Source organism: Chanodichthys erythropterus, chromosome 12 (assembly GCF_024489055.1).
Source record: "Chanodichthys erythropterus isolate Z2021 chromosome 12, ASM2448905v1, whole genome shotgun sequence".
In the NCBI taxonomy this organism is placed as follows: Eukaryota; Metazoa; Chordata; class Actinopteri; order Cypriniformes; family Xenocyprididae; genus Chanodichthys; species Chanodichthys erythropterus.
This window is the reverse complement of record NC_090232.1, coordinates 16,870,338-16,886,476: the sequence shown is the minus strand read 5'-3', so window position 1 is coordinate 16,886,476 and position 16,139 is coordinate 16,870,338. Positions and strand designations below refer to the sequence as shown.

The window sequence follows — 16,139 nt, the reverse complement described above, 5'->3', positions numbered from 1 at the left end:
CCTTACATTTATATAGCGCTTTTCTGGGCACTCAAAGCGCTTTACATATTGAAGGGGGAATCTCCTCAACCACAACCAATGTGCAGCATCCACCTGGATGATGCGACTGCAGCCATATTGCGCCAGAACGCCCACCACACACCAGCTTATTGGTGAAGAGTGATGTAGACAGTCAGTGTATGGGGATGATTAGAAGGCCATGATGGACAGAGGCCAATGGGCAAATTTGGCCAGTATACTCTTTTCGAAGGACATCCTGGCATTTTTAACGACCACAGAGAGTCAGGACCTTGTTTAACATCTCATCCGAAGGACAATTAAGGTCACAGTTACAATAAGTTAAGACACTAAAGAGATATTTCTACGGACTCTGTAAAACACTAGGAAAAAGATGCCCAAGGTCCACCTGCGTGAACATAGACCTGCTACAGGGAGGCACGAGGACTGAAGATATGGACAGCTGGGACAGGAAGGACAGCTGATCGTCCTTGCAGTGCCAAAAAACGTGTGGTCCCGAGACATGTTCAAAAAAGCAGTTGAAAGTGAGAGTATGTTTCGTATTTGCTGAGTTTACCACTACTGTAAGTGGTGCTGACACACCAGTACAGTGCCTGGCCTGCAGTAGCTGGTTACATAAATGCTGATTTCACTGCCTGCAGGGCAGGCCAACAGAGGTGTGACAGACATTCACAGCTTTTGTGTGGGTGACAGCAATGGAGCAGAACAAAAACATTACAACCCTAAAATGCATTTAAAAAACTAATGGCAAATATTTAACAAATGCTTCCCCTGAACAAAAGAACAATATGTCCATAAGGCCTTTCACAAACAGACATTTGGAAAAAGGTCACATAACATAAAATGGCACTTTCTGCATTATTACATAAATCATTGTTTAGTATGTTTATGAAGCCACTTTCCATACTTTCCATTTTCTGGTTCCCGTGCTGTATCTGATATGAAATGGCATCCCATTAAAAAGCAACTAAATAGCAAAACCGAGCCTTCTGATGAACAAACATCCCTTGCTAAGCTGAACTTGACATGAGCTTAGACTCTCAGAGCACTTTTTATATGCCAATGCATGACCTAACAATCCATGGAAAGAATGCAAATATTATCATCCATTATTGACCTTAATATGTTTATATATATGGCAACTCAACAGGTCAAATTCATAGTAAGAGAGAAAACGTTTTTAAACAATAACTTCTGTTATGATCTCGATACTTCGTAGTTCAGTCATAGTAGAGTCTGTAATCTACCACAGATATTCAAAGTCTGTAATCTGAAATTCTATTCAAGTCTCTTACAAATACTAATTTTATACAGATACGTTTAGCTTTATTTATTGCAGCACATCAGTTTAATGATATTCCACACATTTGAAACGGCTTCAGTGTTAGTATCATTAATAGCAGTAGTTTGGAGCCCCCTGCTGTATGAAATAATATCTACAGGTACAACTTAAGTTCTTCATGAAAGTAATGTGTATAATAACACAAACGAGCTTTTACTTTCACTTTCAATGCATGTATTATTAGTAACAACACTAGACGCTAAATTAATCTTAAGGAATAAAAGTTAAATTGATCAGGTTAAAGAACTGAAGCTTTTTCCTGAAGCTTGGGGGACAGGCTGATAACCATAAGTGCTCCACCAATGAGCTACTACGCTATGGCATGAGCGAATCACGCGTCCCGCCCCCTCGATAAGGCCCCGCCCACTTCGTTTCATTCACTCAGCAATACGGACATACAACATCATTTATAGTCCAACAGGACAGTCACTGGTCACGCTATCGTTATATTCATCCAGAGCGACCGTCAGCATTCACATGTTCGTGTAATAGAGCAGAAGTTGAATCATTTGTTTGTTTGAATTACTGTTAAGTCCCGTAGAAGAGCAACATGGAGAACGGCCTGGAAAGCACAGGAGACAGTCGTCTGGACCAAGCTGTCACGCAGTGGTTGCTGTATGACAAGGTACGACCAAAGACATAGCTTTATATATATGAGATTTGACATATTTAGTGCTGAAACTGAAGTTCGGTAGCATGTTGTACAAATCTCTTTTGAGTGTCTCATTACCTAACAGCTCAGTTATGAAACCGTGAAGAGGAACATCCTGACATTGCTTTATGTGATGATCCACTAAGGCGGTTATTCACTAACGTTAACTATTACTAAGTGCCACTTTTCAGAGTAGTTGTAAACATGCTTTTACAGTATGCTTAACAGGAAGTGCTCTTTCTCTTACTAACTAGTTTCTAATTGTGATTTGGTCAGTTTATTGATATGAAATTAATACGAAGTTTATTGGTATGACTTATTTAAATGTCATTAATACGGATTCTATTAAAAATTCTTTGCTCAGAGGTTGTTAAGGATACTTTTTTGTCCAAGAGTTTTCTCCTAAAATTCCTTTGGAGAAATTAGAACAGAAACCAATAAGAGTATAGAGCTAAACAACTATAAAATTAATATACAGTACAAGACTGTTCAAATTTAAGATTTGTACTAGTTTTGAAAGAAGTCTCTTATGTTCACCAAGCCTGAATTTGATCAAAAATAACTATTTTAATATATTTTAATATGTAATTTATTCCTGTGATGGCAAAACTGAATGTTCAGCATCATTACTCCAGTCTTCAGTGTCACATGATCATTCAGAAATCATTCTAATATGCTGATTTGCTGCTCAAGAAACATTCCTTATTATTATTATTGCGGAAAACAGTACTGCTGCTTAATATTTTTGTGAAAACTGTAATACATATTTTGATGAAGAGAAAGTACAAAAGACCAGATAGAAATCTTTTGTAACATTATAAATGTTTTTACTGTCACTTTTGATCAATTTAATGCATCCTTGGCCTTGCTGAATAAAAGTATTGGTTCTTTCCAAAAAAAAAAAAAAGAAAAAAAAAGAAAATAGCTTACTGACACCAAACCTTTTAAAAAAGATTTTAAAGTTTTGATAATTTGTTTGGTTTGAGTTTTTCTTTTCATATCGAAATCACTGTCTTTTGATAGCAAACCTTGGTATCTTCTATCTTGGCAAATCTGAGCATTTCACAGATTGTTGGGCAAATTGGGCAAATGTGTCAGATTCAGTTGGTACAAAAAACACATGACCTGCCTCAACTGAAAGCGAATGAGCACTATGCTTCGAAAACAAAAAAACAGACAAACCGGCTCAAACTTTTTTCTAGATTGTTCGGTTACAATGAAAAGGTCAGAGTATTCTCTAATACACTAATATTCTGTATGTTTAACTCATTTGAAAGCAAGTGCACACATCATATTGTTAATGTGTTCATTGTGAGGGAAATACTTTTCATTTGTCCTGATATTAACTTAAATAGAATGTAACTCCTTGTCAATGGACAATTCCATAAATGCAGTTTAATGTCGTTACAGTAATTGGTGTCGTGTGCTTAACTGGGTCACATGAAACGTAGTTAATGGTTTTACACAGAAGTTTATGGTCGTTGATTAGGTAAAATTGGATATTTAGATTTCAACCTCTTTTTCAGTGCAGAATGTAACAAAGCTGATTGAATTCTGTTATAGGTATCACTATATGATTAATTTATGTATTTTGGCTGTGTATGTTTGTATTGGCCTGTGTGCTGCTCAGAGAGGTCATCATAAGTGTCTGTGCAGTCAGGATTGGATCACGGCCCTTCGCTTTGCATCCTCACATGGTCTCACTTATCAGGAGCACGAAAGCATATTGTCCCTCACATGATGGACAGGAGACATGTAGACACACACACAAAATTAACACTAATCAAAATCATCAGGACAAAGTGCCTAGAAACATAGAAGCTCCTTTCTTTCCCCCCTTCTCTCTCTTTTTTTTTTTTGTTACACTTCTAGAAAATATGCAAAGTCAACATAAAACCAAAATGGATCTTATTTACTTTCCTAATACACATTCCTGGTCTTATTGTGAATGATTACATGAGTGCACATTATTTGAAAGGATTTTTAAAAAGTTATATACAATATATATTTTTGTGTGTGTTAACAGAATCCAAAGACAGTTGCTGCTGTGCGGTCTATGGTTAAAGATAAAGCCTTGTCAGAGCTGCAGAGGTGTTTCGGGGCCCGTATGGAGTTTGGCACAGCTGGACTGAGAGCTGCCATGGGACCTGGAGTGTCCTGCATGAATGACCTCACCATCATACAGACCACTCAGGTGATGTACTGTACCCAAGCTTCCCATGTCATCTTCCCATTTATTTGTCACTGAATCATTAAAACTTCAAACTATGACATCAGATCAGGAAATTCAAGTGCTTCACACAGAAGCTACAGGCTAGAGGGTGTGTCTAGGTTGTATTTAGCAATATAACACCAAGACTGTCAAAACGGCACTGATAAGTAGTTTGTTCCAACAGGAAAGTCAGTCGTGGGGAACTACGTACCCTCCTTAAAGTTGGCATAATTTTTTTTTTTAAATGCATGTTATTGATCTTATCGTGAACCAGTAAAAAACAAACTTCTTTCTGGTGATATACTATGCAGCGCTTCTCTAATCATTTACTCCACTTAAAGTGATAGTTCACCCAAAAATGAAAATTTTTCATCATTCCTCAAGTTGTTTCAAACCTGTATAAATTTCTTTGTTCTGCTGTACACAAAGGAAGATATTTGGAAGAATGTTTGTAACCAAGCAGATCCCGCCCCCCATTAACTACCATCATATTTTTTTTCCTACTTTGGTTGTTAATGGGTGAGATTTGCTTGGTTACTAACATTCTTCCTTTGTGTACAGCAGAACAAAGAAATTTATACACGTTTGGAACATCTTGAGGGTGAGTAAATGATGACAATTTTTGTTTTTTTGGGTGAACTTCTTCTTCTGCCTTCACTTTTGAGAGCAACAGCTATATCTCAAGATCCAATCAACAGCTGATGCATATAACCAAGTCCCTGCCCTACATTTGTTTTTCTCAATAATCCGTGACACCCGGTTGTATGTCGCAATATGGAAAAAATATCTGTCATTACTTCAGTTTTATTGCGACTTTATGGTGTGAAATTTTGTGGCAGAAAAGGTCCATTGTTAATTGTCAATAGTGTAGCGAATCGATGTATGAAGCACGTCTGACACCGAAGTCACTTTAATACCAAGCAGCTTTCCGTTGGCCAATGTGGCAAATCCCCATGACCAAATTTAACCTGTTGTGTAATCTGTGTGAAAAGTGCGAAATTCCTGATCACATGAGTTTCTATTGAAATGTCTGAATTTCGCCCATGATAATTTGCTGGACATCGGTAAATGTCACCAATGAGAAAAAATGGTAGATGTGCTGAATGAAAATGCAAATTTATTCTCTGACAGTAGGTGGCGCTAAAGAAAAAAATACAGCAGTACACAAGGGCAGCTGTGCACAACGTTTAGTTTCTGAGATCACTTGTCACGGAGAAGAAATTAATTCCGAATTTTGTATTCACTTTGCTATTCTTGTCGCTTAGCAATATAGTCTGTTTGTCATAGTGTATATCGGCTCTGGGGAATGTGACCAGACGCGTGAATTTCATTGGTTAGCTAGTTTTCTTTGCAGTATGATGGAAAAGAGATTAGAGGATTGTGGCGAGCAGGGCGGGTGAGAGCCATGAGGGAACGGCGTGAGGCCGGTGACGCGAGAGTTAACGAGCTCCACCTGTGAGGCGCACCGGCCTTGAGTCTCTCATGGAGGATGAGAGAGGACCAGGCCTGGACTTTATTTTATGTTTTATTATGTTTGTGTGGCCGACAGACGTCCGCGAAGGTCTGCCGGCATTACTTTCGTTTTGTATTTGTTTATTTTGAATTAAAGTTTTGTTGAACGTTCGCCGGTTCCCGCCTCCTTCTTCCCATACTTACGAACAGTGTTACAAGGACCTCTTCTGGCTTTCCATAAAAAATCTGTCGCATTTTTGGCATGTGAATGTTCGTTCATGCAAATAAAACGTTTATTGCACCTAATTTTTGCACCGGTTGCTCGTCTTGGTGTGAACAAGACTTAAACTTTCATTTTGGTCATGGGAACACAGCACTTGTACAGTATACAGTCCAATTTATTAAGACGTTTTTTTGATTTTTACATACATGCAAACACTTTTAGAATGCTGGCAAATGTTCTGCAGAGCATAAGGTAATGGACAACATTGATTTTCATTTCTCTCTTTTGCTTCTGGTAGGGTTTCTGTGCGTACCTGGAGCAGTGTTTTACAGATCTGAAGCAGAGGGGGGTGGTGATTGGATTCGATGCTCGCGCTCACCCCTCTAGTGGTGGCAGCAGTAAAAGATTCGCCTGCCTTGCTGCTTCTGTCTTGATAAGCCGAGGGGTCCCAGTCTACCTCTTCAGTGACATCACACCCACTCCATACGTGGTACGTATGAACCTGCTACACTTACAGGCACTGGGGTAGAGCATGACACATTAGAGCCACAGCACCCACTCACTTTCAAAGTAATTAATACCTATGATTAATTCGGTGCTCTGCATTGTACCCAACTCTCAGAAAAATGTGTAAAAAATTTACCTTTAGGGGTACAACGACTTGTCACTGGGGTAGTACCCTTAAAAGTACATCTTTGTACCTTTTTTACCCCTAAAAGGTGCATATTAGTACCTTAGAGTAGCAATATTAAGGTACCTTAAGGCTTAAGGTACTACTATGAAACTTTTAAGGTTTTGATAAGGTATAAAGTTGTCTTTTTAAGGGTACTGCCCCAGTGACAAGCTGTTGTACCCTTAGGGTGCATTCACACTTGTAGTTCGGTTCGTTTGGTTCATTTGGTTCGGACCAAAGAAGAAAAAAAAACATTTAGTCCTGGTCAGATTAGCGTTCAGATTGGCAATTTTATCACCAAACCAAAAGATACTGAACCTAAAGGCATAGGGGGGATACATTCACAACCTGATTGGTTGGATTTTATGACGTATTGCCTATTTTGAGACGGAACTTACCGAACATCCAAAACAATGCTGTTTGCTGAGGTAAATGTGCAAATGGGCAAACTCGCGACTATGACAAGAAAAACCGACATGTGTGAGGATTCTGTCCTTTTTATGGTCTCTACTTCCTGTTTTTGGTTCGGTTACATGTCTTTGGTCCATGTTGCGTTCATATATCATACGAACCGCACCAGAGTTCGTTTGGAAGCCGACAGAGACCCATCTTTTCAGCGGTCTCGATCCGCTTGTTTGGTGCGCACCAGGGTTCGGATGACAGCGTTCACACATTCAAATGAACCGCACTAACAGAGCAATCGCACCAGGGTTCGTTTTAATCGAACCAAACATGACAAGTGTGAACGCACCCTTAAAGAGTGAACAATGTCCCTTAGCTGTTCTGAATTCACTGTAAACCACGGCTTCTTGGGGTTTATTGCTTTAAAGGTGCTCTAAGCGATCCTGGGTGGAGTAATTTCCTGTTGACGTTCGAAGTGTTGTCAAACAAAACAGAGGCTAACTAGTCCCTCCCTCCTCCTCCTCCTCCAGTCTGCACCAGTTTGTTTTTGTTGCCGTTTTTGGAGCTTGTGGCGACTACAGAGTCCGCGTTTTTTTGCAGTGTGTTCAGGGGATGGGCAGCTAGCTGATAGTGAGGAGATGTTTGCTGTATGTGACAAAAAATGTATTGGCCTAAAAACGTGTGACATCGCTTAGAGCACCTTTAATCAAGCAGCACAACAATTTTTAACATTGATAATAAGAAGAAATGTTTCTTGAGCACCAAATCTGCATATTAGCATATTGACTTTGACATGTTCCAGTACCATTTACCACAGTAAAAAATATTAAAATTGTATATAAAACATGAATCTACTACTTTCCTTTTCTAGCTGGTGCCATGGTACAGTAATGGGATCACTGTGGTGCATATGCCATGGTACTGAATGATTACCATACTAATTTGTATGGTACTTCATGATGCTTCTATTGAACATATTTAAAAATATGAAGAAGTAACATTGTCCATTTTTTTCATTATTTAGAAGTTAGTTGTAGTGTTCAAATATGTTTTTGAAAATGTGTTACTTCCAGCTACAAATAATTAATTACAAATCAAAAGCCAAACGCATGAGAAAGAAGACAGATACACACAATTGCATGTGAAAACATTGTGAGATTGTTGCACAAGAGACTGGAAGGGTTCATGAAGATTCTTCACCAATCATCAACTTTTTTTGTTCCCACGAGTACACGGACACACTATCGCTCATTCTCTTATCACTCGCTCAACCTTTCACTTTGAGCCCTCAAACAGCTTTCTCTCACTCAGTGTCCTCTAGCCCAAAAACATTTTGGTCCCTGTTATGTAAAATGGAGTAATAGTCCAAAAAACATTGGTTTAAAAAATCAAATACGTCATATTTCTTATAACTTAAGAGGGAAAAAGTTATGCCATCCACTGTAGTTTGCCATATTCTTCATCTTTTGGTGGCCACAAGGGAATCTGGGTACAAATTTTCGTGCAGTCAGAGGTCTGCCACACCATGATCACATGAACCTTGCATGCTCAGAGCATGTTTTTTTTTTTTTTTTTGCATGTACAATTTTAGGTAGCTATTTTTTAAGGTAGTGTTATTTTTAAAAGTTACATGATTCATTGTTGTTGTGAATACTGGAGTAATAATGACAGCAGAAAATTGTTATTTTTTTTTAATATGTTAAAACAACAATTTTAAATTGTAATAATATTTCACAACATTACTCATTTTACTGTATTTTTTATCAAATAAATGCAGGCTTGGTGAGCATAAGAGACTTCTTTCAAGTACTTAAATAAATCTTTTAAATGGTAGTGAAAACTTAAAAAAAATTAACACACCTCTTCCCTTTCCTTCTTTTAGCCTTTTACTGTGTCGCATCTAGGATTGTGTGCTGGTATCATGGTAACAGCCTCCCATAATCCCAAACAAGATAATGGATACAAGGTATTATCCATCCCTCAGGCTAAATAAGATGTTTGATTTGGAAGAAGCATGTTTTTTGAGCATGTTTGTTTAGACTTCTAGGTTTTTCAATATGTGTGTGTGTTTAAGGTATACTGGGCAAATGGAGCTCAGATCATTCCTCCCCATGATAAGGGCATAGCTGCAGCTATAGAACAAAACCTTGAGCCATGGCCTGAATCATGGGACACAGATGGAGCTCTTCAGAGTTCCCTACTCAATGACCCATACCAGGACATACACAGAGAATACTGCCAAACCATACAGCAGCACTGCTTTCACAGGTACACTCACAAAGACATGTCTGCAGAACTAGGACTGGGTCAAAAAGTTGATTTATTCAATTTCAAATTAATTTTCAAAAATTCCAAGATTAATACTTTAATCTTTTCTTTTCTCAGTGAATGTGTAAAGTTAACTATTTAGGATTATGAAATTATGCCATTAAACATGCCTTTTATTTTTAATACTCAACTATATATATTTTTATTATTTATTTTTTGAAAAAAAAAAAAATAAATAAAGTCAAAATATTTTATTTATTATTTTTTTATATATATAGTTTTTCTCTTAAAAATAAAAGTATGCAAAGATCAAATCAATCATGACAACTCTCGGAATAGTTTTAGCATGCTATTGAATATGGCAATGTTAAAGGGTTAGTTCACAAAAAAATGAAAATAATGTCATTAATTGTCATTGCCAGCAAGACAATAAACACTTTCATTGCCCAGAAAGCTACTAAAGACATATTTAAATCAGTTCATGTGACTACAGCGGTTCAACCATAATGTTATGAAGCGACGAGAATACTTTTTGTGTGCCAAAAAAGCAAAATAACGACTTTATTCAACAATATCTAGTGATGGGTGATTTCAAAACACTGCTTCATGAAGCTTCCAAGCTTTACAAATCTTTTGTTTTGAATCAGTGGTTCAGAGCGCCAAAGTCACATGATTTCAATAAACGAGGCTTCGTTACGTCATAAGTGTTTTGAAATTTCAGTTGTTCACCACTGGGGGGCGTGACTTTGGTGCTTCATGAAGCAGTGTTTTGAAAACGCCTATTACTAGATATTGTTGAATAAAGTAATTATTTTGTTTTTTTGCCGCACAAAAAGTATTCTTGTCGCTTCATAACATTAAAGTTGAACCACTGTAGTCACATGAACTGTTTTAAATATGTCTTTAGTAGCTTTCTGGGCCTCTGAAAGTGTTCATTATCTTGCTGGCAATGCAAGCCTCACTGAGCCATCAGATTTTATGAAAAATATCTTAATTTGTGTTCTGAAGATGAACGAAGGTCTTACGGGTGTGGCACGACATGAGGGTTATAGAATTTTCATTTTTGGGTGTACTAACCCTTTAATGTATTTGGTCTTGGCGGACTAGATCTGTTACACTGATGCTGCTGTTGATTATAGCTGCTGCTGCAGAGCAAGTATGGATTTACTACTGTTAATAAATACACAGACACGCTGCTGCTGCTGCTGCATAAATCCCTTAGCAGGTGGAGCTGGGGGATGTGGAGGGCTTCAGAGGAGCTCTGATAGCATACTAGCATACCACAAACAATAAAAACCAGATTATTTAAATGTTGAGCAAGCAATCTCATTGGGTGCAAGATCAGCAGATGCCAATCAGCTTGTGGCATGTGGTAATGATGTGATTGCTTGCAAATTACATGTGAAGGACCTATCAGCCTGCGCCCTCAAGAGTTTCATGAGTGCCAGTACCCAGCCCTATTAATTAATCAGTCTGGTTTTTGCACAATTTCTGTTCTCACAGGGAGCTGAATAAGAATACAAAGGTGAAGATTGTCCATACATCAGTTCATGGAGTGGGCCACATTTTTGTCCAGGCTGCTTTTAAGGCATTTGACCTTCATCCTCCATATGCTGTGGAAGAGCAGAAAGATCCTGACCCGGAGTTCCCCACTGTCAAATACCCCAACCCTGAGGAGGGAGAGGGAGTCCTGGTACAATACACATGCGCACGCACACACACACACACACGCATACACCCATTTGGAAAAGTGACTTTTTCTGTTCTTTACATGCAGTGCCAGATGGACAGTAATCTGTATGTGTTTGTGTATGTAGACGCTGTCCTTCGCTCTTGCAGATAAAGAGGGAGCAACTGTTATTCTGGCAAATGACCCTGATGCTGACCGACTAGCTATTGCAGAGAAACAGAAGAGGTCAGTGTTATTTGGCATTTCGCGTTGATTTTCATGCATTGTGTCATTTTATGAACCGCAATAATTCTTTCTGTAGTGGGCAGTGGAGGGTATTCTCTGGCAATGAGTTGGGTGCTTTGCTCGGCTGGTGGATGTTCCAATGCTGGAAGCAGCAGAAAGTAGAGGGAAAAGCCTCCATTAAGGATGTCTACATGCTATCCAGCACGGTCTCTTCAAAAATCCTCCGTGCCATCGCAGTGAAAGAGGGCTTCCACTTTGAGGTACCTCTGCTTTTTAACCCTATATAATGTGTAATATGAGTGATTCCTCAGTTTTGTGGCCCCTTTACCACAGTGGTTCTCAACCTTTTAACTCTAAGACAATTTTCAAAGGCCCTCCTATCTAAGCATATCAAATATATGTTATCAGTTTAATGTTTTTTGTTTTTTGGGGGCTCCACTGGAAGTTTGGTTGAGAACCACTGCTCTAACCTATGGAAAATGTCATTTTCTGACATCAGCAAATATTATAATTGGTTAAATACTGGGATAATTTCAGTGTAAACTTTATTTTATATGATTATCAACTATGTAGCTAAATTATAAACTGAATTTAGTTGCAAATTGACTGTTCCATGGGTCAATAAGATTGTGCGTTCCCACAGCCCTGGAAACCTAAATATCAGGGATATTTAAAAGTGTAATTTTCAGGCCTGGAAAAGTCATGAAAATGGATCTTAAATAGTGAAGAACATTCCTATAATCAATATAAATATATTTTTGGAATGCACACTTCTAGAGTATTTCTTTGGCTCTTCTTTGTGAGTGTGATCTCACATAAAATGTCTTTTAAAAATCCTTATTCAGTCATCAGAAATGATTGGAAAGGCCTGGATAAAATCATGGGAATTCTTTGGTCAGATAGTTCTGCTTTGTACAATATCATGTTTGATTCATCAGATTCATCATGCACTCTTGATCTTTTACTTTTTGTTTGCTGACTCTCTGCATGTCTGTTATGCAGGAGACTCTAACAGGCTTTAAATGGATGGGAAACAGAGCTAGAGAGCTCATGGACCAGGGAAAAACTGTTCTGTTTGCCTTTGAAGAAGCTATTGGTACACTTAAAATCCACACACCTTATTTATATTAGTAAGCCAATGACTGTTATTTCAAGACACTAAAGCTGTCTTAATTATAACAGAAATCATGGAGGTCCTTGAGTAAGAAACTTCATCTAAGATTGATCTTTTGTTCCTTTTCTATGTGGTTTTGGATGGAACATTTTATGATATATAACACATAACCTAAATCTTGATCAGTTTGACCCTGTCCTAGCTAGGGCTGTCTATCATCATGTGATGCATATTGCAGTGTGTATCATTATAATTAAAATATTTTTGCAATTGCAATTCAAACTACACCAAACCAGAGATAGTATAAGGACCTCTTATGTTTTAAACAAAAATGAAACTAACGATCCTCTACATGAGATGGTTCTCTATCACTCTTAGTTGGAATATTTTAAAATACACAGTGGTGCAAAACCTCAAAAGCTTTAACATTTTTCTTTGGGTGCATTGTTTTTGTAGGTTACATGTGTTCTCATGCAGTTTTGGATAAAGATGGTGTAAGTGCAGCTGCCATTGCTGGCGAGTTCGTCTCTTACCTGGCTTCTAAAAATATAACTCTGTCCCATCAACTCAGATCCATTTATGAGGAGTAAGTCACAAAAACTTTAGCATTGACATCTCTAATAAATTGTCTTCTTGCTAATCATTACTGTCACATTGTCTCTCACTGATTTCAGGTATGGTTACCACATTACCAAGAATTCCTACTTTATCTGTCACAACCAAGACACCATAAATCGGTTGTTTGAGCGTCTGCGGAATTACGACGGGAAGAACTCGTACCCTAAAGAGTGCGGGGGCTTTGCCATCACAGCAGTGAGAGACCTTACGACCGGCTATGACAGCAACCAGCCCGACAATAAGGCTGTGCGTAAACCATAATGACCAGAATTCTTGTGACAGTTGATCTTTGTTAAATGTTTCTTATCTTATATCTGTGTGTCTCTTATTATTACTCACAGGTTCTGCCTACCAGTAAAAGCAGCCAGATGATTACCTTCACCTTTGCTAACGGGGGTGTGGCTACAATGAGGACAAGTGGCACGGAACCTAAAATCAAATATTACACTGAGCTCTGTGCTGCACCAGGAAACAGGTTTTACACTCATCATTTCACATTTGCCTAATTTTTAAATTATTATTATTATTATTATTATCATTATTAATTAAATACTGTTTTTTCTGTTACAGTTCAATATCAATTTTGCAATAGTAATTTATTTCTTTAATTTTTTATAAAATTACAAATAATACTAAATATATATAAATATATATATATATATATATATATATATATATATATATATATATATATATATATATATATATATATATATATATATATATATATATATATATATATATATATATATATATTAGTAATAACAATATATTAGTAATAACAATATATATCACATATGTATGACTTTAGTTATAATAGAATTATTATTATATTATATATAAGAATAATTATTATTCTGTACAGTATATAGTAATTCAATAGGTTTATACAATAATAATAATTATAATAATATATTACGTATAAATATATTGATTCAGTTATAATAGAATTATTATTATTATTATTATTAGATAATTTATTATTAAATATGGTTTTAATGTTACAATACATTAGTATTACTTGCAATAGCAATATTTTTCATTATTTTGTTTAATTTTATAAATAAATAAAATAAACATTTTTAATAATAATATATATTACATATATTTATATATTTAGTAATAGAATAGTAGAATTATTATGTATTATATAAAATATTGTTATAAGTATTATTAATTTATACAGTATATTATTATTCAATATGACTGCACAATAATAACAATAATAATAATAATTACTACATGTTATTATGTATTAGAGTAAATTATGTATTAGAGTATTTTTTTTTAAAATTATGATGTGATAAACATTTCCAACAGTAGTTTTCTGTGTTGTTGTCACATACAGCATATTTTAAGGTAGGTATAAAGTAGTAGTTGATCATTATTATATTCTATGCATAGAGAAAATTTGGCATATTTTCACATTATACGCACTGTAGGCATAATCATAGTCTTGGCACTTGCTAAATAATTAAGTAGTGGCACGTGCCACATGAATAGCTCATGATCATGTATGAAAAGGTTTTCTGTATTTCTGTTTTTCTAGTGATCTTAACCAGTTGAACGCTGAATTGGATAACTTGGTTGATGCCATTGTGGAACACTTCTACCAACCTGAGAAAAACGACCTGACTCCTCGACCAGAGTGAGAGACACAGTCACACAGGATTACAAAGATATTCTTATCTTATCTAATTCTGCTATTATTCTTAACCTACCACACATAACCACTCTTATTAAAGCTTACATATTCTGAGTCTTAATCTAAGCAGGTTTTCTCCTTATGTAGATCAAAAACTGGTGCCACTTGAACATAACAATTGCCTTTTTCATTTACATTTTTCCACTTCTCAGTTTTCTAATCTACAATGTTATCGGATAAAATAATTCATTCATAATTCAAAATTAATTTGCCTTTTTTTTATTACAGCAGTGATCTATGAATGTAATAATGCAATTAAAGTGTGTTTGAATTAATATAAAGATTATTTATCTCAGCAGATATATTAGTTGAGTTGGTTGACAGAAATGATTCCATATTGCTGGAGCAGAGGACAATATCTAGTAGCTGTTAAATTCAGCCAACCAAATAACCTCAGAACTCAAAAGCCAGCTGATGTCATTAAATACCAGCAATTAATACAAGAATAGTTTTACCAAAAACTATTTTAAAGGAATTAGAGGGACCTAACAACCTTACTGTGGAAGAGTTTCATTACATTCTCATTCCATCATCTAAGTTAAGTGACCTGTAATTTTTTGATTTATTAAATGTAATTTGTTTGTAAATGTTTATTACCATTTTAAATGTCAGTTTGATAATAGATTCAGAACTGTTAACTGTGAGGTTGAGATTGGGAACCTTTTGGGAAAATTTTACATTAAGCAGATAAGTGTTTGTTAAGTGTTAAAGCAACTCTGATGTCATTTTGGCAGTGGTTATGATGCTGAGATTTAACAGAAAATGCCTTACTACCAACATCAGTGTTGACTAGGCATATATGTCATCTAATGTCACCACATAAAAATACCTGTTTTTTTTTTTTTCATGTAAAGAGATTTCATACGTTTCAGGTGCTTAATAGTTTGATACTTTTAAACTTAAAATGATGTTTTGTCCTCTTTTGAATCAATAAACAGCAAGTGGTAATCACAAAGTGGTCTTTCATCTGTGCGTGAGGAATAAATAAAATGGATTTAATATATTAAATGAGGCAAATAAATACATTTTATGCTGTGAGTGTGATTGAACATGTTAATCCAACTTTCACTGTTCTTATTTGAAAGTCAGTCACAGTTCTCATGGGCTCTACATTCAAGTTTACTTTCCTGTAGACTGGTATGTGAAATAAACTGGACTATAAAAAGGGGAAAATTGCATGTATTATCTGTTTAAGGCCAGCAGAGGGTATTGTTTATCTCAAATATATAATATAATATTTCTTTATAAGATATATAAATATAGAACTATTCATTTAAACCGATTACTTTTTTTTTTTTGTTCATAGGAAGTCTGTATTTGTTCTTAGTTTATAATTGTGTTTTATTTTGCAGTCATAAGCAATCTTGGTCACTCTACACCTCTTTATTTCTGGTCTTGCATAGTTGACAGTAGTGTGTGTGTGTGTGTGTGTGTGTGTGTGTGTGTGTGTGTGTGTGTGTGTGTGTAGCTCGCAGTGGTCTTTACTTTCGGTTTGTGTAACACAAACCTGAAGAGAGCAGTTGTGTCTTAAATTAAGAGTAATAG

General features: G+C 36.1%; 1 protein-coding gene across 1 annotated transcript; it reads left to right on the top strand.

Moving 5' to 3' along the window:
• The first annotated feature begins 1,741 nt into the window (after window positions 1–1,741).
• Window positions 1,742–15,694, top strand: pgm2 (phosphoglucomutase 2). The gene is made up of 14 exons (XM_067404683.1): window positions 1,742–1,985; window positions 4,039–4,206; window positions 6,198–6,389; window positions 8,857–8,940; window positions 9,049–9,242; window positions 10,746–10,935; window positions 11,060–11,157; window positions 11,234–11,417; window positions 12,160–12,253; window positions 12,728–12,857; window positions 12,946–13,135; window positions 13,231–13,364; window positions 14,439–14,537; window positions 14,891–15,694. The coding sequence occupies exons 1-14, from the start codon at window positions 1,911–1,913 to the stop codon at window positions 14,904–14,906; spliced, it is 1,848 nt and encodes a 615-aa protein (XP_067260784.1). The 5' UTR covers window positions 1,742–1,910; the 3' UTR covers window positions 14,907–15,694.
• The last annotated feature ends 445 nt before the right edge of the window (window positions 15,695–16,139 follow it).

Coding starts and splice junctions, on each gene's coding strand:
- pgm2 (XM_067404683.1), top strand. CDS start 1,911: ATGGAGAACGGCCTGGAAAGCACAGGAGACAGTCGTCTGGACCAAGCT. Junction 4,207..6,197: donor CCATCATACAGACCACTCAG/GTGATGTACTGT, acceptor TGCTTCTGGTAG/GGTTTCTGTGCGTACCTGGA. Junction 10,936..11,059: donor AGGAGGGAGAGGGAGTCCTG/GTACAATACACA, acceptor TTGTGTATGTAG/ACGCTGTCCTTCGCTCTTGC.